Source organism: Otolemur garnettii, unplaced genomic scaffold (assembly GCF_000181295.1).
Source record: "Otolemur garnettii isolate 467f Iridium unplaced genomic scaffold, OtoGar3 scaffold00032, whole genome shotgun sequence".
NCBI classification, from domain to species: domain Eukaryota; kingdom Metazoa; phylum Chordata; class Mammalia; order Primates; family Galagidae; genus Otolemur; species Otolemur garnettii.
In genome coordinates, this window is record NW_003852427.1 from 3,880,705 (window position 1) to 3,906,986 (window position 26,282).

Below are 26,282 nucleotides of genomic sequence, written 5' to 3' on the forward strand. Positions count from 1 at the left end.
AACATCACACAACAGGGCATTCCCATCTTGCTAGCAACAGGACTGCCTTCTCTGGCAGAAAAGTACACCCTTCAAGCCCATCCCTGTGTCCTCTCCAACACCCACATCTGCATTAAATGCCCCTGCATTTCTCTCAGAGAGGGTTTAGGTGCAGATACCAGCCCTGCAGCTTTAGAATACTTGCCCTTCTTCAAGGATCAACTATGTATTGGGATTTATTTATTTTTTTCAAAAGCTGATGGTATTGTGCCCTTAAGGAACACGTTTTTCTAAAGAAGCCTTAAGGTGTACAACTGTAATTTTTGAAACTTTCCTTCTGCAATCATTAAAAAAAAAAAAGAATTGCCCAAATAAAAACAAGATTGCCCAAGAAACAGCTTGGGAGAAGACATCATTATACCCCTATTGGGCGTTGCAGCACCAGGCGATGGACTTGCCACCAAGCTCTCATCGTCCCTCATCTCCCCACACTGCTCCCTCGGCCCTGGCCAGCTGGCTGCCTCCCCCCAGCACATGCTGTGTCCAGCATGGCCGGCCGACAAAGGTCAGACCCTCAGAGATACCAGAGGGGCTTCCAGGGATGAATGCTGCTCTATTTTTTTCCTGATAGGGAGAGATGATAACTGCTTTGATGCTTCCTTTCTCTAAAAGCAAAATAGTTTGATAGTATATTTTGAATATAGATGTTCTTATAGTCAAACTGGAAATTGAACTTGAATGTTGATTCATATGTTCGTGTCATTGCTGTAATCTTTTTTATCATGACGTTTTCCTTCTTGCATTTTCCTTTTTTAAAAAAAGAAAAAAGATGGCCTTCAAAAATGTGTGTTCTCAATGTTGTATGAACCTGTTTAACATGAGTTTGGTTGTTGTCTCTCTTCAAAGACCCTTCAACCCACAAAGAAGCAGGTTAAAGGTTTCTCTGAGACTCATTTTTTAACATGTTGCTGTCTGACCTTTTAAACCATATCATAGCATTTCTGTTAGCTATTGCATTTAATATATCAGTGTGTGTGAGTATATAGAGCGAAATCTGTTTGTAAAGTAAAATTTATATATAATATATGTAATCAAAGATACATATGTTATATATACATATGTGGACTATGACTTATTTTTCCTTATCCACGGAATTCAGCTATCCTGTATATATGAATAAACTTATTTTATTAGCCAGAGGTTTCGGTTGCTAATACATTTTTCTTTTCATTTTAAAATAACATTTAAGTCTTCCTTAAGCAGAACCAATACCACTTAATGCTACTTTTTAGTCTGATTTAACAGTAAGTTGGATTTTATGAGCATGATGAGCTAATAGGATTACTGGTTTATCATTTGATAAAGCAAATCCTTTGGAGACATGGGTGTCAGCTAAAGTACATCCCCTCCTCGTTCACCAACTCTCCAGGCCTCAGTGGATTTTTAGTAAATGTTGTTGATCTGAAGGTAACCTGGCCACTGAGTGTCATCATTCTACAGAGAATAACAGTGGCTAAATATGACACCTTTGCAAAGCACTTCACCAGCAGCTTGAACCTTTATTTCAGCCTTGGATGATCCCTCCTGGGACACACAAGAATGCAGATCCTCGGGACCCACTCAGTATGACCCGAATTAGCAGGATGTCACAATTCGGCCTCACATGCCCCAAAGACCCTTCTGGGTGCACCAAACAATGCTACAAGAATGCTACATCTAAGTAAACATGGACACTACCAGCCTTGACCTGACCTAGCTGGTTTCTTAATCTCCTAGTCAAATAACTAACATTGATGTTTATAAAGTACCTTCTGTGTCATCTCAAATCGACAAGGTAGAAGAAACAAAAAAAGAAAGGAAGGGTCAAGTGTCCTAATCAGTAGGAAGAGAGAACACACAAAATACTCTAGCAGGCAACACCTGCCACCCAGTGTGACCTTGGGAAGGCGTCCTTGTCTCTAGATGGTGGGCAGCAGGGAGGGTTCTAAACAAGTCATGGGACTGGAGTCAGAAGAGGCCTTTCCCTGCCACCTCTGCTGCTTTCTGGACATGGGACCACGGCCAGTTATTGCAGCTCTCTGGGTCCTCATTATGTAAGGGGGATAGTAACCAATTACAGGACATACGGTGATACTTTGGGGGTGTGCACTGGACACCCCAACTGTCAGTAAACGTCAGCCCTGTACCTGCCTACCTCCTAAGGTTGACTTGAGAATTCAGTGAGCTAAAGTTAGGGAATCACACACAGCACCAGGTGTGTTTGGTACTCACGTCTTCCCTTACTCAGGGAGAATGCACATGTTACAGGATAAACGTTCATCTCTGGAATTCAGTTACCTGGTTTCTCCAGGGCAAAACTGAATCACAGTGGTTTTTAGGTCCATGATGTCATCCCTGGGGCCGGTGGAACCTTCCTAATCCTGGAGAAGTGATTGAGGTGTGCCGCACGATGACATGGCTCAGTGGATGCTGGCAGGAGGAATTAAAGCCCAGAGGGTGTCATCTGATCCTGACTTGGCACACCTTTGGAGGGTCTACCAGAAAATGCTCTTTCCTGTTTTTACTTTCTAATTTTCTGACAACTGGGGAAGCAGAGGTGTGGGGAATGACTAAATAGGTGCCCACATGTGGGGCTTCAACTCGCCCAAGATCCATTACCTAGGCCATCAGAGAGTTAGAGCCCAGGCCAGCCTATGGAAATCAAGGTCCAAGGGGTAAAGTGACATAGCCAATGACCACTGGCTGATGACTAACAGAAGGTCAGAGGCAGAGATGAGAAGAGAAGGGGAGGGAGGGACCTGAAGCTTCTCAGGGAGGGTGAGAAGCAAGAGGCAGGCATGCTTCTCCTGGGTCCCTGGTACTGTGCCTGCTGTGACTGGTTCACTTCCATTTCATCCTCTATTGCCCGTGTGAACATATTCTCATAGTCACACATTGGTATACACCACACGTAGGGATGTAGAAAGCATTGAAATTGGCCTTCAAACACCTAGATGGAGTCCTACACTATTCTTGTGAACTGAGGTCCTTGAGCCTCAGTTTACTTATCTGTGAAATGGGGCTGCTTGATGCCTATCCTGCCCACTCTTAGGTGGTGAAATGCACAAACCAGATGATCTACCCCCACAGCGTGCACTGATCCAGCCTCCCTCACCACCAACAGAAAAATCTGGGAGGTTGGGCAGATGACTCTGCTTCAAAGAATGCATGAGTGCCTCTCTGCACACAGCCCTGGGCAGGGCCCATTTCTCTTTCAGCTCGCTGAATGATAGAAACTCATGGAAGGCAGCAGACAAAGCAGCCCCAGGGATAGGGGGAGCTTCCAGAGAGGCTCGTGACCAGGCCACAGGGCTGTAAACCAAAAGCCACAGGACTCTGTAAGCCCGCCGGGCACCACAGAGGCAGAAGGGGTGATGAGTGAGAGGCGAGTGGCGGTGGACTTGCCCATCAGTACCAGCTCTAGCATGCCCCTCCAGAGGCGCAGGCCGTCCCTCAGGGGGCCACGGTCATCATCCTCCCTGGACAGTCCCCCAGCCTCCAGAACCAACGCCGTGAGTGGCCTCATCCGAGCACCTGGGGTCTATGTAGGGACAGTGCCCAGTGGGTGCATAGGTGGCCTGGGTGCCCGTGTGACCCGCCGGGCCCTGGGCATCAGCAGTGTCTTCCTCCAGGGCCTGCGGAGCTCAGGCCTGGCCACCATGCCCACTCCAGATTTGGAGAGGGAACACAGTTCTGTTGAGGACCTTGGGGGCTGCCTGGTGGAATATATGGCCAAAGTGCATGCCCTGGAGCAAGTCAGCCAGGAGCTGGAAGCGCAGCTGCGGATACACCTGGAGAGCAAGGCCACGCGCTCAGGGGGCTGGGGCACACTCCGCAACTCTTGGGCCAGCAGCTGCCAGCAGGTGAGTGCCCAGATCGCGCCTGAAGGCTGTGCGGGGGGCAGGGAGGGATGCTGAAGGTAGGGGTAGGAGAATGAGTACTCTGAGACCAGATACGCCGGCCAAAACCCCCCACTAAAAGTGCTGACGACAGCAACGCTACCTTCTACTGAGGTTCACCAGGGCCCCACGCCAGCCCCGTATGTGCGCTCTCTCCTGTAACGTTCAAAGCAATGCCAAGTGGTGGCTCGGCATTGGTGCATTTTTCAGATGGGAAAAGTGAGGCACGTAAGTCGCCCAAGATCTCCAAGAGAGTAGGGAGATGATGGAGCTGAGATTTGAACCTGAATTCTCTTGGCTCCAAAGTCGCTCTTGTCCCATGACACTAGGCTGTCTCTGTAACTTTTACTGTTGAGAAATGGGTTTAACAGGCATCAACCACCCAAATGCCATCAAATGAATGTGGTGTGAAACAAGTGAATAATTGGAGACATGTTCCTGTGCCCCCACCTCCGTAACAGCAATGGTGCCTGACAAGTTGGTATTACCCACAGTGAGTAAAAAGAAACAGATGAAGTTAATGTCAATATCATGGCTTATTTAACTCTGTATATCCAAACTGCTATTTTAGCATGTAATCAATATAAAAAATTAGATAATTACATTCTAGTAGAACTCTTTCTGCAGTGATGGAAATGTCTTACATCTGTATCATCCAATTAGCAGCCCCTGGCCATGTGTGGCTCTTGAGCATGAAATGTAGCTAATAAGACCAAGGAACCAAATTTTTTATTTATGTAATTTTTATTAATTTACATTTAAATAACTCCTGGTGGCCAGTAGCTGTCCTATTGCACAGCGCAGAACGCAGAGGCTTCATCTGCCTCCCTCGCCTGGTTGGCCTTGCTTTTCCTGCCTTCCATGTGGTATCTGCAGAGCTCCAAGCTCACCCACCACGTCTGGCCAGCAGCCTGTGCTTCTAATGCCAGGACTCTAGCCAGCCCTGCACATCTCAGATGGCCTCTCTGTGGATGGCTGGCTTCTCTCTTCCCCTGTCCCTTCCGTTGCTGGCCTTGGGATCTCTGTGAGCTGTGTCAGTCTCTAATGCAGCCAGGAACTGCCCTCCCAGGTCCTTCCCCCCTGGGGTCCAGCATGCAGCTCCCAAGAGGAGGTCATAAACCTTTATTTGCAAGTGGCTGGCTGATGCTGAGCAGAGTCACACAGGGACTCTCCATCTGCCCCCTGCCTCCCATTTCATCCCAGGTCATTCCTTTGCTGTTGTCCGGGCCTGGCCGGCAGTGTAGTAGGTGTAGCACCCAGCACCTCCCTCCTGGGCTTCCCCGCAGTGCTGCTGTTCCATGGCATCCATCTGGCCTACGAGGGACAATCACCTTCAAGCAGCCAAGAGTCTTAAAACCCGTCAGAGCTAAGAAGCCGCCATTCCTCCAGCACTCTCCACAACTGTCTTGATTCCAAATATTTGTACCATATCAGCCACCAAAATACCCCAAGGTAGTTCACCACATCAGCATCTGCTGGAAATTGCTCGTACTCCCATGCCACATGCATTTGTCGGGAGGAATCAGGCTTCCCAATGTCTAGGTTAATAAATATAGGCACAAAACTTTGTCCATACTCCACAGATACTGACTCCCTCTGGCTCCGTCTAGTCACAGAACTTTCACAGCTTGTTCCAGTTCTCTGAGCCTCACTTTCCTCATCTACAAAATGGCTATACTAATGCCTGGAAAGTCCAGCGTATCCATAGATAAATAAAACACGTGGTTCCTGTCTGGAGGCAGATTGCAGACTGAAAAGCTACGAAACAGCACGAGAGCAGTACAGCCACATGCCAGGACAGTCACTGGTGTCACTGTGGTCAGATCCCCAGATGGGGTCACTTACCTCATGATTGACTATAAATGAGTCCACAGTATGACTCGAGCTCTCTTAGCATTCTTTTTATTTAAACATGGATTGAAGACACAATGAGATCAATCTGTAAAATGGGACTTTTGGTACTACATAGCCTACCCTTCCAGCCATAAGCTATATTCCAGGGGTCCCCAAACTTTTTAAATGGGGGGCCAGTTCACTGTCCCTCAGACCATTGGAGGACCAGACTGCGAGCCCTGGGATGAGTCGGCTGCTAAGCAGGACAGGCAGTGGCGGCAAAAACACCTGGCGGCCCAGATAAATGTCCTAGGCAGGCTGCATGTGGCCCGCGGGCTGTAGTTTGAAGACGCCTGCTGTATTCTATCAAAAAGAAGCAAAGGAAACTCTACCTATTGGAGAAACACACATGATTTTCCCAGTCAGGCCACACAGAGCTGCAGGAGAGGGCCACCCCCCTGAGCTCACCCCTTCCAAGGCTAGAGGAGCCTCCACACAAACCAGCCGTTTTCACCAAGGGCGGCCGTCTCCTCACTTGGAGACCAGAGGCAGCTATGCAGAAACCCAAAGCTCTCTCACCCAACTTGGCCAGGGGCGCCACAGCCCTCTCCCCAGGCTCTTGGCACCAGTGTTCCCGGGTCTTCACAGCACTCCCTTGCCCTCTCCCCTGTCTCCTTTGGCAGCACCTCCACCTACCTTCTCCACCCTACAGGACTCCCTCCTCCTCACCCTGCTAACCCAGCTCCATGACACCCCTGCTGGGAGCCCCCAGACACCCTGCACCTCCTCAGGCCCCACATGGCACCTGGGGCCCCAGGGCAAGCTTGTAATAACTGAGCCCTGATGGGCCAAAGGGTGGCTGAACACCCTCAGAGAAACTTGACCTCTTCCTTAGCCTGGTCCCCAAACACAAGTCCAAGAGGGCCCTCCATCACCCAAGAACAGGATGGAGAATGTCCACTGCGATGGCATTTTCTTGGATCAAGCTGGAGCAAGGAAATTCAGAACAAGTGACCACTTCTATAAATGTTTCAGAAAAAAATCTTTCAGAGAGAAAATAAAAATGGTTGAGCCAGAGACAGACTCTGTCTCCCTCAACACAGACAGTGTCTGGGCCCATTTGGGAGTGAGGACCCCTGTGCCCTGGAATCTCCCCTCAGCCTCTCCTCCACCACTGAGAGGAGACAAAGATGGGCTTTCAGAAAAGCAAGGAAGAAAGGCAAGGGACAGGGAAAACAATTGCTGTCACCATGCAGAAAGCCATACCACAGAAACCATCCTGAAACTTGGGGGCCAGGAGAGCTCACACTGTAACAAAATCAGGAAAGCAGCCTGGATGCAGAAGGAACCCTCTCCATCCTACTACTATATAAATCTGTGAGTCTCAAAGACATCATCCTCAGGGCCAGGGTCGACTTCCTGGGTGTACCACTAATGCAGTGCCAGGGGGCCCCACCCGGGGTTTGAGGCTCTGAAATTACCATTGAAATTCTTAATAGTTCTATCTTTGAGTTTGTGTTTTATAATTGAAGTCCAGTAAGGGACAATGGAGCATGAGCCAGGGGCTCCTGCATAGTCCCACCTCCCTCTGTCTCCCTGGGACAGGTTCTCAGGGGGCCCACTCCCCTGCTCCCAAGAGCCCCAGGCTCCTCCGGACCTCCCTTCCTTTCCCCACCTGAATGAGAGCAACTAGGCCGAGAGGACAAGCCTCTTGCCCACCCCTGACCCAGGTACCTACAGGTGGCAATCTTGGGGGTCACCACCGCCCTGCCTGCCACTAGGACATGACACATTAGTCCAGCAGCTGCAAGAAGATGGTGGCCACATATGCCCTGGATCATGTAGCAGGGCCCCCGGGGGCCTATAAGGGTCTGCCTATGGGTCTGCATCTCCATGCCCCAGGCAGAGCAAGATTAAGGAGCAGATAAAAATGACCATGCAGGTGGAGAGGGAGACAGGGAAGAAAGGAAAATGCATCATCACATTTTAGTACTTCAACTGTGCTTTGTTTCCTACCTTTTGAAAAGGGGCCCCACATTTTCATTTTTCACTGGAACCCACGAATTATGTAGCTGGTCCTAGTTAGGATTCATGTACATCCGAGGTTCTCAACCTTCCTAATGCCGCAGTGTATTTTCATTGTTAAAAGGGGTCTCGACCCACAGGTTGAGAACCACTGATGTATATGATGTTCCTTTTCAATTCCAAACTCTCTACCCCTGCTCCTCAGCTGTGTTAGAATCGCTCACCCCTTCTCTTAAGTGAAAACAGACAGAAGCCCCCCCAGGTAGTTGCCACAGAGGCCAAGGGGGACCCAAGCATCTGCCCACATCCCAGGCAGAAGGTGGCTGTTTCCTTCTCTGACCTTGCTCAGTGCCCCTGACTTCTCTTGCCAAGTGAATGAGGCTGATAGATCGGTGGCAATGTCAGGCCCTTTCATCCTCACACAGGCCAAACACAAGCTTGGTGTTAGGCAGCCTTGTGCCTCAGGCTGCAGATGAAAGGAAAGTGGGGACTGGAACAGCTCTCAGAGTGCAGGTGTCAAAACAAAAGGGGAGGCTGGGGAGAAGGGGGGGAGGATCTGCTGGGAATGGAAGGGTAACATGGGGACTGTAAGTTAAGGAGCCAGGCCTGGTTAGTCTAGGTCTGGGGGGAGGGGGACAGGCTGTCAGCTGGAGGAAAAGGGAAATCAAAACTATTGAAAGGCGAGGATTAGAGTTCACAATGGGCCTGATTGCACTACTTTCCCTGCTGCTCCCAGCCTCCAGGTCTGTCCCTGGCAGAGGGAAAGCTCATACTCTGGCGATCTGCTTATCTGGGGCAACTGCGAGGAATTCAGGCAAATCCAGATCGGGCCCAAGTTTCCCTCCCAAAGAACCTGTGGTCCTAGAAGATATTTTTTTAAAAAAGAAACAAGAATGAATCAGTCCCCACTGAACAAAAAGGAAAACAACAGGGTTGTTCATGGTTCACAGCCCAGCGTCCCTGGGACTCCGCAACAGGGCAGAACCAGGGGCTATTTTATTATCTGCAGAAGCCTGGATGCATTTCCCCAAGGCAAAATCACTCCACCTGGGTCTTCATGAATTCACTGTATTTGGCCAGAGCAGGCCAGTGGGGCAGTTACTCTGTCAGCCCTGCTATAGGGGGCGCTACAGTATGGCTGGACTCGTACCTACACAGGGAAAAAACTACATCCAGGAGACTCATCCCTCTGAACTAGTGTGACATGAAAGGCTGGAAGAAATGTGGTGTTTCCATAGGATGGGGACAGGAAGGAGGCAGGACACTGCGCCCTCAGGCTTGCTGTGAGATACAGGTGGCTGCCGAGCTCCTATCTCAGGACGGCAGTTTCTCACTGGTGCCTGTCACTTGGGGTCTTCCTTCATGCCCTTCCCAGACACCACACTCACCCACTCTTAACTGCCCTAGTATCTCTGCAAATGCGAGGTCCACGCTGAGGAGTGGGAGGGCGCATGGGAGGACCCTCGTGATGAAAAACAGGGAGATGTTTCAATCTTCCAATCACAAAAGCCAGACAACCCTGAGGCCAACTCGGGCCCTGCCACCTACCAACTGCAGGACTGAGCCAAGTGCTCCACGGGTCTCTACGTCTCAGTCTCTCATTTGAACAGTGAGGATGTTTGGTCCCTTGACATGTTCCTCTCTAAGGAGGAAACACAAGAGGCCTGCCACAGAAACTAGAGGGGGGGAAGGATGCCCACTATTGCTACAACTAGGAGGCCCACTATTGCTACAACTACATACCTTTGGTCAGAGGTGGTAGTTAATGTGATTAGATGAGAGAAAACAACAGGTATAAGAATTGGAAAGAAAAGAGGAAAGTTTGGCCTGTCTGTAAAGCCCAGAAAGATCAGTGTAAAAACTACGTAACAAACAATAATTTAGTAAAGTAGCAGGTTAACTTTAAAAACATCAAAAATCAATGTTTCTGGGCACAATGATTCTAGCTTATTGTCCCATCTACTTGGGAGGCTGAGGCAGGAGGATTACTTGAGCCCAGGAGTTCTGGTACAGCCTGGGAAACATAGGTGAAATCCATCTCAAAAAACAAACAAAAAACCAATGCTATTTATGTAGACACACAAAAAAAGATATAAGAAGAGAACATCTCACTTATGATAGCATAAAATAAAATGAAATACTCCTGCATAAACTTCAGAAGTACTCAAAGTCTAGGTCAGATGCTAATAAAATCATCCCAAAAGGCACAAAAAGTAATGTTGAACAAATGGAAAGAAATAGTATGTACTCAACTAAAACGGCTCCATAGCACAAAGACGTCAATTCTCTCTAAGATAACTGACAAATTTAATACAGTCCCATCTTTTTCCTAGAGCTAGATAAGTTGGTTACAAGTATCATTTGTAAGAACACAAAAGGCAAGAATATCCAGAAAGGAAACACTGAGAAAAGAGCAAGAGGGAGGAGAATGGGAAGGGAAGTGGCAGCCCCATCAGACATTAAAACATTTAAAGCCTCTGCCATTAAAACAATTTAGTACCATCATGAAAAAGATTGGACAATCATGGGAAAGGATAGAAAATCCAACAGGAGGCTCTATTGCATCTAGAAATTTAGTATTAATAAAGGCAACATTTGAAACCAATGGAGGGAAGAATGGGCTTTTTAGTAAGTGATATTCAGATAACTGATAGTCAGGTTATCTATCTAGTTCCTTACTATCTAAGGTAGTTAATAAAATTGGATCCATCCTTTGCTGTACCCTAAGGATCAGTTCCAAATGTATCCCAAGTTTAAGGAAACCACACAAATGGAAAACGGATGAATTCCTTCCTGACCTAGGTTTGGGAAAATGTCCCTTATTATAATTCAAAAGCAACAAGGGAAGATATTGATAACGGTGATAACCAAAAATTTTTAAGTTTGCAAAATAACACGGCAAGCAAAACTAAAAGATGAATGACAAACTCAAAAAAAAATTGCAACTCAGAATACAAAGGGTTACTATCTCAATTCTAAAAGCAGCATATGAAATTAGAGGTTAAAATAAAAAACCCAATAGTGCTGCTTTATTTTTAAATAGGCTAAGAGATATGGATAGACAGTTGACACAAAATATAGATGAAAATGGCTCAAATGCACCCATAATAAGAGAAATTTTTTAAAAAAACCTATCTGAGGTATCATTTTGAACTATCTGATTGGTAAAACTCTGAAAGTGTGTTGATCTATGTTATTGGTGAAGCTCTAAGGAAACAGGCACGTTCATACGGGGCTGATAGGAATGGGAAATGTTGTAACACCGATGGGGAGGACTTTGGCAATATCTAGAGAAATTATATAGGCATTTCTATAATTTGACCTAGCAAACCTACTTCTAAGAGACTCTCCCAATGACACAGTGGCAGAAATATGAAAAGAGGTACAAGGCTGTTCACTTCAATCCTATCTGTAAGACCCAAGACTGGAGACAATCCAGATATACCTATTAGGCGAGGATTAGTTGAATAAAGTATGATATATTTGCAAAAAAAAAAAAAAAGAGGAAAAGCTCTAGAACTATTACAGAGTGACAATTCCCAGGATACACTGAGATAAAAAGCAAGGTGAAAAGAGTCTGTTTCATCCCACCACTTATCCGAGAAAGAAGGATATTAACATATATATCTATGTAGCACGTTTGCTTACATGAAAAAAATGAAAAAAGACCAACCATAAATGTTTTTATATAATCACTTTAGGAGGAGGGAGGGAATAGAGCAGAGAGGAAAGGAATGGCTGCTAGAGGTTTTCTAATTTATCTTGTTATACAGAGATGACTTTGGAACCAAGAAAACAGTTTGCAGAATTATAAAACAAAATTGAATCTTAAAAAGCAAATCCTAAAAATCAAAAATAAGAGGAAACAAATGAATCCAAGTGGATGGCATAGTCACACAGAAAAGAACTATTCCAAGTGACGTTTTTTTTTTAGAGACAGATTCTCACTCTGTCCCCCTTGTTAGAGTTTTGTGGCATCACAGCTCACAGCAACCTCCAGCTCCTGGGTTTAGGCGAATCTCTTGCCTCAGCCTCCTGAGTAGCTGGGACTACAGGCGCCTGCCACAACACCTGGCTATTTTTTGTTGTAGTTTGGCCGGGGCTGGGTTCGAACCCACCACCCTCGGAAAATGGGGCTGGTGCCCTACCCACTAAGCCACAGGCGCCGCCCTATTCCAAGTGACTTTTTAAACCACAGCGATTTGACTGTACGTTCTTAGTGAAGATGCAAAAGAGAGCCACAAAAAAAAAAAAAAAAAAAAAAAAAAATTACCACTTAGTTTTCAGTAATCCTCTTGCTGGCTGTTGCATTGACGTTTATCGTGCTGACATCAGTGTATCTGTGTGCACATATGCTGTTGAATATAGTAAAAGAGTAATTATAACCATGTTATTGAAAACTGAGACTTTTAGTACGAGTGAAAGGAAATAGTTGTAAGACTATTAATAGTTGTGACAATTCTTTTATTGAATTGGAATTGGAATTATCAGTATGTAAACTCAGGATACAAGTGATCAAAAGTCTGTACCCATTTCCAACTCTGGCTGCTAAAAAGATCTAGAACCAAGGGCCAGCCCAGTGGCTATAAGCATTTTTAGGCTCATATTTTGATCTTTAACAGCCACCTTTCTAAAAGAACAAGGGCCTCAGCTCAGTGCCTGCGGCTCAAGTGGCTAAGGCACCAGCCACATACACCTAAGGTGGTGGGTTCGAATCCAGGCTGGACCCGTCAAACAATAATGATAGCTGCAACCAAAAAATAGCCAGGCGTTGTGGTGGGCGCCTGTGGTCCCAGCTACTTGGGAGGCTGAGGCAGGAGACTCGCTTGAGCCCAGGAGTTGGAGGTTGCTGTGAGCTGTGATGCCACGGCACTCCAGGGCGACAGCTTGAGGCTCTGTCTCAAAAAAAAAAAGAAAAGAATAAGGGCCTCTTGGGAAACTAAGAACAGGAAATATACTGAATGAGTGTAAAACATCTTGTCATACCAGAAAGCAAGAAAGCTTTAAAGAAATACTACAGTTGTATTGAAATGACTTAAAAGCCAATTTAAATAAGCTCCCAGTAACCAAAAATGGTAAGAATCAATAAGAATATTAGGAGGGCTTCCAGACAGCTGAGCAAGAACACACCCAGGTGCTGGGAGGGTGGCGCACTCCAGCTCCACGAGGGCAGAAGCTCCTGTGCTCAGGACCCCTCTACTCCTCACGCTATGGAACCCAGAGCAACAGCGAGCTGAGGTCAGGATGGACCCAAAGTATGGACACCAAGGAAACTGTTTAGGACGAACAGAAATCAAGAGAAGCAACATGAAGCCTGAAGACCAGGATGTGCTGTACATGAAAGGACAGGAAAGGTCCAATCAGGAAATCAGCAGGGCCAAGACACCCACCCACCCACCCTCCTTTCTTGGCTGAGCCACACAGAGTTGCCAGAGAATATAAGTGATATCAAGGAGTATTCAGCGTATGCTTGGAACCCACAGCAAAAGGGAGGATTTCATGGTTTGTTGCAATTCTGAAGGCTACAGTAACACCACAGAAGACAAAAAGTCTAACCCAAATTTCTTTGAACAGAGACACGACACCTCTCATCAGAGAAGCAAATGGACTCTGGTAGGACCTACACCCAGCACTTCAGTCTCATAAATGGTCCTCAGGCTCAGAGAGTGGACATAGAAGACAGCCGACCCGGTCCCAGGGCAGTTGCGACATTAATAGTAGTGGCCAGGGACATGAGCAGTAGTGGGAACAAAACCAGAAGAAGGGCCAGCACGGATCAGAACACTCCAACCCACACTCTCCTCACCCTGGAAAACCCAGGCTGTTTCTTCACTAAGCTCCAGTCCTTCCAGGTCTCAGGGGAACCACAGCGAGGAACATGGGTGCCCCACATCGCTGTGCAACCTGATACAAACCGGGATTCTCCTCCCCGTGTACCTTTTTCAAGTGGGCAGCACTCAGATCAGTCTTTCCCACCTTCACTGATGTCAAAGTCTGGCTCAAAGTTACAGAAACCACTGCCTCTGCTCGGCCGATGGATAGAAAGGTGTGCACAGAACCCAAGCTGTGCTCTGCGCCCTGCGGCAGGGCTGGGCTGAGGCCTCCAGCAAGGCGCCTCTCGCCCCGCTGAAAATACCTTCCCAGCTGCTGCGTCTTAGTCACACACTTAGAGCTTTTAATGTGGTGACTGTACGAAGCAACCGGCCGTGAAATCATGATTGCACTTGAAACTGCCTTTTTACCTTAATAGTATAGAATGTAAAAGTTTAAAGGTGAAAAAAGAGTTTAAAGAAAAACTTGGAAATGACTCCCAAGTGGATCCACGGATCTGTTAGCTTCCTTTCTTGGGAAATACAGATGGCATCATTCGAGGTTTTCAAAGATTACAACGACAAGTCAGTTATAAATTAAAAGCATGATCCATTCTAAAAAAGATTATCAACAAGCCTATTGACTGCAATGAACTGAAACACAGCAAATACGTTTAAATCCATGAGCTCAGCATGATATCTCCCCCCAAAAATCCACTAATTAATCACCTTTGGAGTCTACTAAGGAACCAACTCGTTATTTTGAAAACTGGTAAATAATGAGAAAGAAACGAGCTTTTTTTCCTGCCATTGTAAGATTTATAAGTATATTAGATGAGAAAGAGAAATAATTGAAGCAAGAAAGTATCTTTTTATAGAAGCATTCCAGCTAACACACACAAAGAGGATAATAGTGATAGAATTAAAAATCTTACTTATGCCTATAAGAAGTATTACTAAATATAATTAGGATCTCACCACATTGCAACCATCGAAAAATTCTGGCTCTAGGCAATGACAATCATCAAATAGCTACTAGCTACAGAAGAGAACACCAGATATGGAATTCCTCCTGGTGAGTACAGGCCGCCACCCAGGAAGCAGTCTTGCAAAAAAAAAAAAACAATAGTAACAGAACATCATTAAGCCTCCAGATGAAACCACTAATTTACAGAAAATGCAGAAGTCAGCTGAACATGTTAATCGACACCACAGAGATGGGAAACTACAGAACAAAAGCCCCAACTTTTTCAACAAATAGGAATTGCAAGGGAGAGAGTAGAGCTGGAGAGGGAAACGTGTAAATGAAGAGACTACCATTTCAGCTCCCTAAATGGACTTTATCTGAATGATTATTCAACAAACTGTACTGAAAAATATCTCAGACACTGAGGAAAGACGAGCACCGGATCTACGATGAGACTGAGGATCTATTACCGATTTTGAGATGGGATCATGGTTGTGAGGTTATGTGTTTTTTAAAGCATTCTTACAATTTGACAATACATGCTGTAATATTCCAAGAAGAAATAATGCGGTACCCAGAATGTGTTCCAAAAACAATGAGGCAGCAAAAAACATGCAGGGATGTAAGTGATGCCAAATAGGAACGTGGTGGGTGAGAGTGGCAGGGGCCCGTTTCATACCCGACTTTCTCTGTACGTAAGTTTGACATTTTCATAATGAAAATGAAGACCTACCTCACAGTGTTGGTCTCAGGGTACTAAGTGAAATGACGTATGTACGTTGCCTGGCACGTAATTGATGCCCAGTTAAAGTTTGTGGAATTGAATAAACCCAGAGATACACACACACAGTGCGCAGTAACACAAGAATCTGTGTCTCCACACACCAGCTGTTCACCCTCCATGTGGGCAGACCTCTCAGGAAGCACACCCAGGGCGAGGGGCTAGAGGGCAGGTGGGGCAGGCTGGCTCTGGGGTCTGCACTCTGCTCCCCTGTGGGGAGGTGAAACAGGGAATATGCAATAATAAACCAAAGTCCTGCCGGCTGTTTTTTACTGGAGTTGGGAGGAGTGTAATTCCTGCCAGGTCTGGGGCAGGGGAAGCCCCCAAGCGTCACAGAAGCAAAAGAACCTTCTGCTGACATGTCCTGGTGAGAGAGAAGACATCTCAACACCACCTCTCAAAACAAAGCCCACCAAGACTTTCTAATGGGGTGCACTCTCCAGAAGAGCGAAATTCAAACTAATTTTTTAAAAAGCCTGTCAGCTGGCATGAGTGCCAACCCAAACATGGCAGCTCTTTCCCAGAAGTTAGAGAGAACGGCTGCACCCAGCAGAATGCTGTCTATCCGGGGTCCCCAGCATCTCCCACCAAAGTCCAGGACTCAATTTAGGCAAATACAACCGAGTTTATTGTCATCTGGCTGAGGGAAAGCACGTAATGACACATCCGTCTGGTTGTAAAGGAGCCAGTGGAGCTGGCTGTCACAAATGCTTTATGCAGAGGACTGAGGAGCTGCTTCAGCTGTCCCAGGAGGCCGTGCACGCGGGGCACAGTGGGTGGGGAACTCCACCACCAAACTGACCACCGCTGGAAAACAACTGGTAGTGGTTACTTACATATTCTCAGAGACCACTGAATAACCGCCTCACTAGGTCTCAGGCCCTAAGACTTGGGGGAAACGCGACAGTGTGGCACCAGAAAAATGAAGTTAGAAAACCTATCCACCCCCCTTTCCTCAAGCTCTCTCTGGGCAAAATTATAAGAGGATGAAGTGCCTGGCCGGAATTTAACTGCCCACACCTACCCGGCTGCTACCTGTCCTCTCCCCTCCCCTGGCTCTGCCACCAGAGCACTTCCAAGCATCATCCCCAGCATGAAATTTCACCACATCTCCATCATCTTCATTCCTACCCTCCAGGGAAGAGCCCCGTCTTCAGGGCCCCCTGCCAGCTCTGAGAAAGGCAGCCAGAGGAATTCGCTGTTACTTGCACAGGAACTTGGGCTCATCTCCTAACCCACCAGGGTCTGTTCTGTTCACCTGTATAATGGAAATGCAGACCCCTCTCTCATGAGAAGCAAATGAGGCAGGGGCTGAAGGCCCCAGGCACTCACTGTGTGGGGGCTCCCACAGGCGTCAACTGCTCCAGGTGGTGGTGGGTGCCGGGGAGCATGAGCCCCAGGCCAGCCCCAACCAGGAGCCGCATGCTGGGGCAGCCGTGGGCAGGGCCCTGGGTTCCCAGGCACAGTGTGCCCAGATCCCCCAGAAGGGGCACAGGCACTCTGGGGCTAGATCTAGGAGTTCACCTCCAACATTTCCTAACAAAATTATTGACTTTGAGAAGACATGGGGATAGAAGATCATGGGGATAAAACTGTCGGCAGTGTTCACTGTGACCCAGGACCTCAGAGCTCAGAGCTCTGCGTGTGACATCTGAGTTTTAATAAGAGCATTTAGTCTAGGGCTGGGCGCAGTGGCTCACACCTGTAATCCTAACGCTGTGGGAGGCCAAGGCAGGTGGATCACCTGAGCTCGCCAGTTCAGCATGAGCAAGAGTGAGACCCCATCTCTAAAAAATAGCCAGGCATTATGGCAGGTCCCTGTAGTCACAGCTACGGAGGCCGAGGCAAGAGAATCACTTGAGCCCAAGAGTTTAAGGTTGCTGTGAGCTGTGATGCCACAGCACTCTACCCAGGGTGATAAAGTGAGACTTTGTCATAAAAAAGAATGTTTAGTCTCTGTCTCATTAAACAGAATGTTTAATCCTGTCAGCAACATCAGGGGTTACCCAGGAAGGTGAAATCATCTCGGTGTAGGTAGTAGTAGCTTGGCCTGCCAGAACAAAGGACCACAGACTAGGTGGCTTTAACCAGAGAAATTCATTTTCTCACTATTCTGGGGGCTGTAGGTCTCAGATGAAGGCGCCAGCAGCGTTGTTTTCCCTTGACTCACCAAGGGGTGTGTTCACCCCGTGTCTGCTGTGGGCTTCCTCTGCACATCTGTGCCCGAGTTTCCTCTCTTCCAAGGACACCAGTCATCCTGGATCACAGGCCTCTCAGGACATCCTTCTAACTGACCTCTTTACAGACCCTAGCTCCTAAGATGTCGCATTGTGAGGGTACAAACAGCTAAGTTATAATGTGTGCATTTGTTAGGGAGAGTCCCTCTTATAGTCATGTCAGCCCCCAAGAGTGCCATAAACACTTACATTGTGCCCATTAAGTGGGAGCACACCAAGCCTCGGCCCTCCTCCCCTCCCTCTCCTCCTTTATCCCCTTCTCCCCAACTTGAAGGACAGTCTCATTCTGAGGTACTGAGGGTTAGGACTTCAACCCACAAATTTGGGGGGAGAGAACAATTCATCCCATAACACCCATTTTATAGATTAAAAAACTGAGGCACACAGAGATTAAGTTCCTCATTGAGTTCGTGTTCTAGCCAGGATCAGTTCAGTGTTGTTTCTACCCCTAAAACATTACTAAAAACCTCATTCACTGGCTTGGTGCCCGTAACACAGTGGTTACAGCACCAGCCACATACACCAAGGCTGGCAGTTCGAACCTGGCCCAGGCCAAGTCAACAATGACAAATGCAACAAAGAAATAGCCAGGTGTTGTGGCAGGTGCCTGTAGTCCAGCTACTTGAGAGGCTGAGGCAAGAGAACCAGTTAAGCCCAAGAGTTTGAGGGAGCTGTGACATCACAGAACTCTACTGAGGGCAATAAAGTGAGACTGTCTCTAAAAAAAAAAAAAATCTCATTTATAAGACCAGAGTGATTCCAGTCACAGAACCCTAGTAGGTAAATAGGTCTTGATATACTCTGAGCACCTCCCGTTCGGTGAGATAAAGCAGTAATCAATACCAGCCCTGCTCCGTGAGGAGCTTAAGCTCCAGGATGTGCCTCCTTTTTCTCCCCTTTTCTGCCTCTTCTAATTTGGAGGAAACTGTCAGAAACGGCCATTGATCTTTACCCAAATGCAGCTGGAACTGGAACTGCTTTAACTGGGACGCACAGAGCTGGGCGGCTTCCAGCTTGTCCGACAGCTCAGAACTGAGCCTTGAAAGTTTAATAGCTTTGCTGCGGGGGAATGGTGCAGCCCTCCTTAGGATTTCAAGTTTTCTTTTTCAGTGATTTTAATGTTCAGAAAAATGTGCTGAGCAGTCAGTCCTCAAGGCAGAACATCTTTATCTGAGAGAAGTTCAGGGACTCCCCGTGGTGCACAGCGCCAGCTCCCCCAGGCCACTCCACCATGGGAGGTGGGCAGCCGCACAGGCGACCCACATCAGGGGTGTCCACAGACTGCTATGCTGGGACCCCCGTCCCCATCAGGGCAATCACCTCCCACCACCACCTTGCTTCCTGGGCCTCTCGAAGAACTCAGAGTTTGTTGTAAGGGTGAGGCCACACCCCTAGGAGACACCCCACATGCCACCCCTGTAGTCTGGGGTGAGGCGTGTATCTGTTACATCCCACCAACCAAAGGCCACTGAGAAGATACTTGTAGATGGGCAGTGTCAGGGTTAGCAGCACGGAGCAGCAAAAGAGAAATCCTAGAACCGGGGGCGTCCCACATAGAGAGTTAGGAGAGGCTTGCGGTGAGGTTTGGGCTTGCGCTGGGTGGTTTGGGGAAGTTTGGTGCTATCAGGAAGTGGGAGCAGTTTGATGACAGAGGATCTTACTTACCTTTTCCCAGGAGGTAGGAGGCATGAAGCAGGCACGGAGCCGTAGTTAGCAAAGAAGCTGTAGTCTTTCCTTACTTGCTTCAGCTGGGAGGGGATGTTGCGTTTTGTGGTTGCAGAGTGTTTTTGCCTCTCTGCCCAGATGCAATCACAGTGTCCCCGTCTCTTTCTCCTTCTACGTGACCCTGCCTGATTATTGTTGATACTCTGTAAACTCGTGCAGGCACGTGAAAATCCCGTGGCCCAGCCGGTAGCTGCCAACTGCCGCGGCTGTGGTCGTGCTTCCTCACCAAGCCAGGCATCCTCAGCCTCCTCACCCGTGACAGTGGGAGGACTGTAGGGACAGACCTGATACGCTGGGGACCTCTCTCCATGCAAGGCCCTTGAGGTCAGGCTGTGGTGTAATTTCTTGGGCTGCGCTGGGACGTTAGAACGTGGGGCCCACGTGCCTCACAAATGCTGAGCAGGAGCATGTGTGGGACCCCGGCTGCTGCCCTTCTCCCCAGAGTCTGTCTGCATAGTCCTGCATCTGAGCGACAAACTGAGGCCAAAAGGAACAAGGCAGGCCCTGCTTCCGCCTTTGCAGAAGGGAGACCCCAGCCCCATTCCTAACCCTCTAAGAATCAGTTTTCCTGTCTTAAATTGAGAGAGGATAATCCCCATTTCATAGGGTTGCTGTGAGAATGCTGGGAGATGATGCAGATGAACTAAAAGGTCTGCTTCCTGCCAGAGCAGTGGCTCACACATGTAATCCCAGCACTTTGGGAGCATCACTTGAGGCCAGGAGTTCGGGAAGGGAGACATTCACCTGCTCTTGCTCCCTGCTGTTTCTCTCAAGACGTAGCTGGCACACAGGTGCACAATAAATAGTGAATAAATCAAGAAATGGAAGTGCCCAGCAAAATAATCAGTTAATAAGAGACAGCTCTGTTGGTTGTCATGACAAAGGACCATTGGTTGGCTTAAAACAATGGCAATGTATTCACTCACATCCCTGGAGACTGGAAGCTGGAAATTAAGGTGTCAGCAGGGTTGGGTCCTTCCAAGGGCTGTGGGGGAGAATCTGATCAGGCCTTTCTCCAGCTGCTGGCGATGGCTGGCAATGCTAGGGACGCCCTCATCTCTGCTTTCTCCCCCTGTGTCTGTATCCAAACTTCCCTCTTCTCATAAGGACACCAGTCCCATTAGATTAAGGTCTACACAAATAATTTCATCTTGATCACAGCTGCAAAAAGATCTTATTTCCAAAGAGTCACGTTCACAGGTACTGAGGGTTAGGATTTCAACTTATATTTGGGGTGATACACAATTCAACCCTTAACGATAGCTGTTGTGTTTTTCTCACATTATAGTCCCAATTTCCAATATTTTGTTCTGTTTTCTCAAATGCCATTTAAATAGGTTCCAGAAATTGCGACCTTTCTGCACCTAACTCACTTCATCCTTACTTTCTTTGCACTTGAAATTAGATCCCACACCCGGCCAAACCACTTGGGCTCTGGGGGTTGAGAAAGGGAAGAGAGAACTGTCCATACAGTAGGAACGCAGTAAATAAATGTCTCCAAGTTACTGTGTCACGTTGGACGACTTACTCCACCTCTCTGATCCTCAGTTTCCGCAACTGTTAAATGAAGGGATTGGATCTCACTGACGTCTCCCTGCAGACACAGAGGGCTAGGCCACTTGTCTTCCATGACTCAGGCAGACAGGTGAGATGGGCTACGAACAGGCTTAGCACTGCTAACTCCTACCTCTGTTTTCACTTTGACTGCTAATTGGCTGTGTGCCCTGCGACAAATTCCTTACCCTCTGAGGCTTTTCATCTGCAAAATCAGTGAGTAGAATCCGCTAATCTCCCCAGCCTCCAGCCATCAAAGGTGCTGTCACTGCTCCTCAATATCTCTGAACACTGGACAGAGCCTAAAGAAAAGAGGCAGTCCTAGTCCTTGGCGCTCAGCTGGCTGCCTGGCTGGCACTGGGACTGCTCAGTACACACTGGCCACCTCCTTCATTCCTGAGGGTCACATGGGGCCTATGCCCTGACCCTGATGAAGCAACAGTTCTATTTAACCCTCCACACCTGCCAGACTACATCCCAGGTGTTGCCAAATGGCAGTGGGCGGAAAAATTGTCTAGACAGGGGGTTTACTGAGGGAGAGCGCAAAGCCCACACCTGATCCAACTTCACAAAAACTCAGATTAAATTAAACCAATGAACAGCAGGAATTTTCGACTTGGACAGCCCCCAGGACATATTGGATACAGGTGGGCCTTCTCTCTTCCCCTTGAACACACCACCATCATGGCCCCAGCCACCCACTGTGGCAATTCTGGGCCTATTAGTACACTGGGAACCCTGAAGAATAGTGGTAGCCTCATTATTCCTGAACCTGAAACCTTGCCCAATGCCAGGTATAAAGGAAGAACAGGAGACGGGGAGGGAAGGACACTGAGCTAGTCTATCACAGTGGCTGATGTGCAAGCTATAGAGTCCAAAAGAACAAAGTTCAGGCTGGGCGTGGTGGCTCACTCCTGTAATCCTAGCACTCCGGGAAGCCAAGGTAAGAGGATTGCTTGAGCTCAGGAGCTCGAGACCAACCTGAGCAGGAGCAAGACCATGTCTCTACTAAAAATCAAAAAATTAGCCAAGCATTGTGTTACTTGAACTCCCAGCTACTCTGGAGGCTAAGGCAGGAGGACTGCTTGAGCCCAGGAGTTTGAGGTTGCTGTGAGCTAGTATGACGCCATGGCACCCTAGCCTGGGCAATAGAGTAAGACTCTTATCTGAAAAAAAAAAAAATAATAAAGTTCAAGCACTGGTTTTCCCATTGACCAATCTTGTTACCCAAGACAAATCTCTTAACCTCTCAGAATTTCAGTGATCCTATTGTGAGATGAGGATAATATTCAGTCTACAGGGTTGTTGTGGGAATTAAATAATTCACTGAGAGCCCTTAGCATAGTGCCCGCCATGATAAGCACTGAGTAGACTGCGGTAGGAATTCACATCATTACTTTTAGTAGTTACAATAATAATAACCATGCAGATTGCATAGCACTTCTGACACCATCTGCCCAGACAAGTTTGCAGTCCCCGAGGAGGAAGAATTAGTATTTGCACAATAGCCCACAAGGGTGGGCCATGGTGTCTCAGGAGCACCCCACTTGGTGGCAACAATACCAGAGTGGCTTCCAGGCCAAATCAGAGTTGCCTCCCTAGAACCCCTTTGGCATGGGGACCCCTAGGCTACTGCCTCTGACTGGGGTCTCTTGACACGTGGCGCCACCTGCTGGCTTCTCTGGAACTGTCTTACACACCCAGCTGCAAAATGTGATTTATGTGGTCCTGAATCCCTATAATCATCTCCTCACTGCCAAAGCTACTTTGATCCTGGGAGGCCAGACACACAATTCATACCACACTGCAGTTGCTCTGTGCATGTCATAATTTCCATGACAACTCCCAATTTCCTGAGGATTATAAATCAACCATAAAATTTCACTTTACCCTGAGACTTTACATATATTAGCAAGTCTGTTCTTAATCTCTTCTGGTTCTGTTTGTGACAGAAGAACCCCCGCCTCCTTTCCTCTTTCAGTGTTGATTTGGAGCTTAGGTCAGAGCTTAAGTTCAGAGTCAGGGGTCATGAGTTCCAGCCTCAGCTCACCAAATACTTTGCCCAGGTCCCTAGTCTCTCCTATTTCAGCTTCCTTATCTGGAAAAGGAGGGAGATAATTACACCTGCCATCATGGCCCCAATCCTTTTAAAATGTAAAAGAGAATAATGTAAGTGGGAAAGCCTTTGTTAACGTTAGATTAGGCTACAACTTTTCAGCCTGTGGTATAATTAGTGTTGCATGTAAGTACAGAATCTTTAGTGATGGTGACATGCTCTGCCCTGCCTCCTTCCTCACCAGCAGCCTCCCAGTTTGTCTCGGTAGCCACTGTGGGGCTCACATAGAATTCAGTTCTATTCTGTTCATTCATCAGACAGTGAATGCAGGTCTGCTGTGCATCAGGCACTATGCAAATTTAAATATTATAGAGTCAAAATGCTGAGACTCTGAGACCTGAAGATATGGATAAGATGAAGAAGAAATAAACCCACACATCAGTCCGGGCCTGTTAAGTGCCCCTGTTGGTGCTGGGCGTGTAATGGATGTCAACAGTATGTCGCACAAGAAGGATTCACAAAGTTTTACAAAGGCAGCTTTGGTACACAACTCGGGTAATGGGTAGTGGGTGAAAACATGAAGAGTCCTACAGTTTTTCTGGTAACTGAAAATTTCACCCTCACTTTAAGTCAAAGACACAATCTCAGTTCACAAGAATGTCTAGTCAATATATTGTTCAACCTATCAGCCCTCATTCTCTCCCCCTCCCAGTAGGGCCCAACACCTGGGGAGGGCATGAGGTCAGCTGTGCTCAGAGATGAGAAATATGGTGTCTGGTGCAAAACAGAGCCAGGACTTGAACCTCAGTTTCCCAATCCAAGTCTAATATGTTGAGTCCTATACCCTCTTTCTTGTTTATGTTCACACAAGATTGGATGAGCATTTCCCTGCCCTGCCTGGTCCCCTGTCAGAATCCCATTCTTGGTCATAGAGTCCCAGCCCATCTCCCTGCTCCTCAGCCAGCTTGTGGCTTGGGCATGGAGGGTAGTTTCAGGCAAAGGAAGGATGAGGATTCTTCTATAATTCTTCCAATAGAGCATCAGCCACTCCACCCTGCCAACAATCCACTAAATTGCCCATTCTGTTCCATTGGAATAAATTGAGGTCATGTGTCTGCATATGGAGAACAGTATATTCCCCTCAGTAAGTTAGGCTAGGTTCGGGGGTAAAGCATATCTGTTCCTGGGTTGCCCGAAAGTGTCCCTTAGTTCCAACGGCAATTAAGGAAATGAACATGTATAGGGCATGTACTATAGGCCATTGTACAACAATGCACCAGCTCACAGGGCACAGTCTGTGAGGGAATTTTTAGCCAGTAAACAAATAACTGTATTGGAATACCCTCCCTACTCACCTGACATCCCTAATGACCTTTTTCTTTACCCCCCAGTAAAGGAAATATTGAAAGGAAGACATCTTGATAACATTCAGGACATTTGTTGGCATGCCAGAAAAAGAATTTCAAAATTGCTTTGAAGTTTAGATTAGGCACTGGAATCAGTGCATAGCTTCCCAAGGAGAGTACTTCCAAGGTGATTGTAGTGATGTTCAACCATTACCTACATTGCACTTTTTCTAGGATAAGTTCATGAACTTAATTGTCAAACCTCCTATTATGTATTAGTCAGAGTTCTCCAGAGAAACACAACCAATACAATGCGTATAGAGAGATTTGCTTTAAGGAATTGGCTCACATGGTTATGAAGGTTAGCAGTCCAAGGTCAAGGTGTGAGCAGGTTGGAGGCACAGGAAAGAGCTGAAACTGAGGACATCCCAGTTCAAGCCTGAGGACCATCTGCTGGCAGAATCCCATATTTTGCAGGAGACCTCAGTCTTTGTTCTATTAAATCCTGCAACTGATTGGATAAGACCCACCTACATAATGGAGGGCAATCTATTCAAAATCCACTGGTATAAATGTTAATACCATCCAAAAACACCTTTACAGAAACACCCAAAATATTTGACCAACTATCTGGACAAATAAGATGGCCCAGCCAAGTTAATCCATAAAATTGACCATCACATGCTCTTTCCTTCTGTGACTTGCTTTCTTCACTCATTGTGTTTTGGGGATTTGTCCATTTTGATAGATGTAGCATTTCACTGTATACAAAGAGATTTTTAAAATTTCATGGAAAAACAGAATTAAAAGGTAAAAAATAAAACTGCAAACTTACTTTCTCAACATAAGCTCCATCAAGTTCAAGACACTTTTATAAGCAATGACACCAGCCATTTAGTCCATCCCTAAAGAATTGAGGGTCCTTTAAACATTTCAGTGCAGTCTTCTTTACATTATTAACTGAAGAAAAACGAATGCCTTTAAAAATATTTTTTTTAAGATTAATAAACAAAGGCTGGGCGTGGTGTCTCGCACCTATAATCCTAGCACTCTGGGAGGGTAAGGCAAGTGGATTGCTTGAGCTCAGGAGTTTGAGAACAGCCTGAGCAAGAGTGAGACCCTGTCTCTGCTAAAAATAGAAAAAGTAGCCCATCATGGCAGGCACCTGTAGTCCCAGCTACTGGGGAGGCTGAAGCAGGAGGATCCTTGGAGCCCAAGAGTTTGAGATTGCCATGAGGTACAGTGACACCACCACACTCTACTCAGGGTGACAGAATGAGACTCTGTCTCTAAAAAAAAAAAAAAATTAGTAAACAAAAAAGTCAGAAGGAGCCAAATCAAGGTGGATGGATGCCGGTGGCTTCCCATGGAAACTCTCACTTGTTTGATGAGAGGGATGAGCAGGAATATCGCCATGGTAGACAAGGACTCTGTGATGAAGCTTTCCTAGACATTTTTATGCTAAAGCTTTGGCTATCTTTCTCAAAACACTCTCATAATAAGCAGATATTATTGTTCTTTGGCTCTACAGAAAGTCAACAAACAAATTGCCTTCAGCATCCCCCCAAAACTATTGTCATGGCCTTTGGCCTTGACCAGTCAACTCTTGCTTTGAATAGACCACTGTCATGTCTTGGTAGCCATTGCTTTGATTGTCTTCAGGATCATATGGTAAAGTCATGTTTCATCTCCTTTTACAATTCTTCAGAGAATGCTTCAGGATCTTGATTCCATTTGTTTAAAATCTACATTGAAAGCTCTACTCCTGTCTGCCGCTGATCTGGGCACAGTGGTTTTGACACCCATTGAGTGGAAAGTTTGCTCAACTTGATTTTTTAGTTAAAATTATGTAAACGAAACCAATTGAGATGTCTATGGTGTTAGCTATCTGTAATCGTCAAATTTCTTCAATTAGAGTTTGAACAAGATTAACTTTTTATTTGCAAATTGATATGGATGGTCTGTGACTGGGGACTTCATCTTCTGTATCATCTTGTCCCTTCTTAAAATGAGTTATCTGTTGGGCTCAGC

At 46.8% G+C, this 26,282-nt stretch overlaps 1 protein-coding gene across 1 annotated transcript in view; it reads left to right on the forward strand.

Moving 5' to 3' along the window:
• The first annotated feature begins 3,268 nt into the window (after positions 1-3,268).
• BFSP2 (beaded filament structural protein 2) overlaps positions 3,269-26,282 on the forward strand; it is a 142,147-nt gene continuing 119,133 nt past the window's right edge. Inside the window, exon 1 of the mRNA XM_012804907.1 lies at positions 3,269-3,881. Within this exon, the coding sequence (XP_012660361.1) occupies positions 3,393-3,881 (489 nt within the window). The 5' untranslated portion in view covers positions 3,269-3,392. The remainder of the gene's footprint in view (positions 3,882-26,282) is intronic.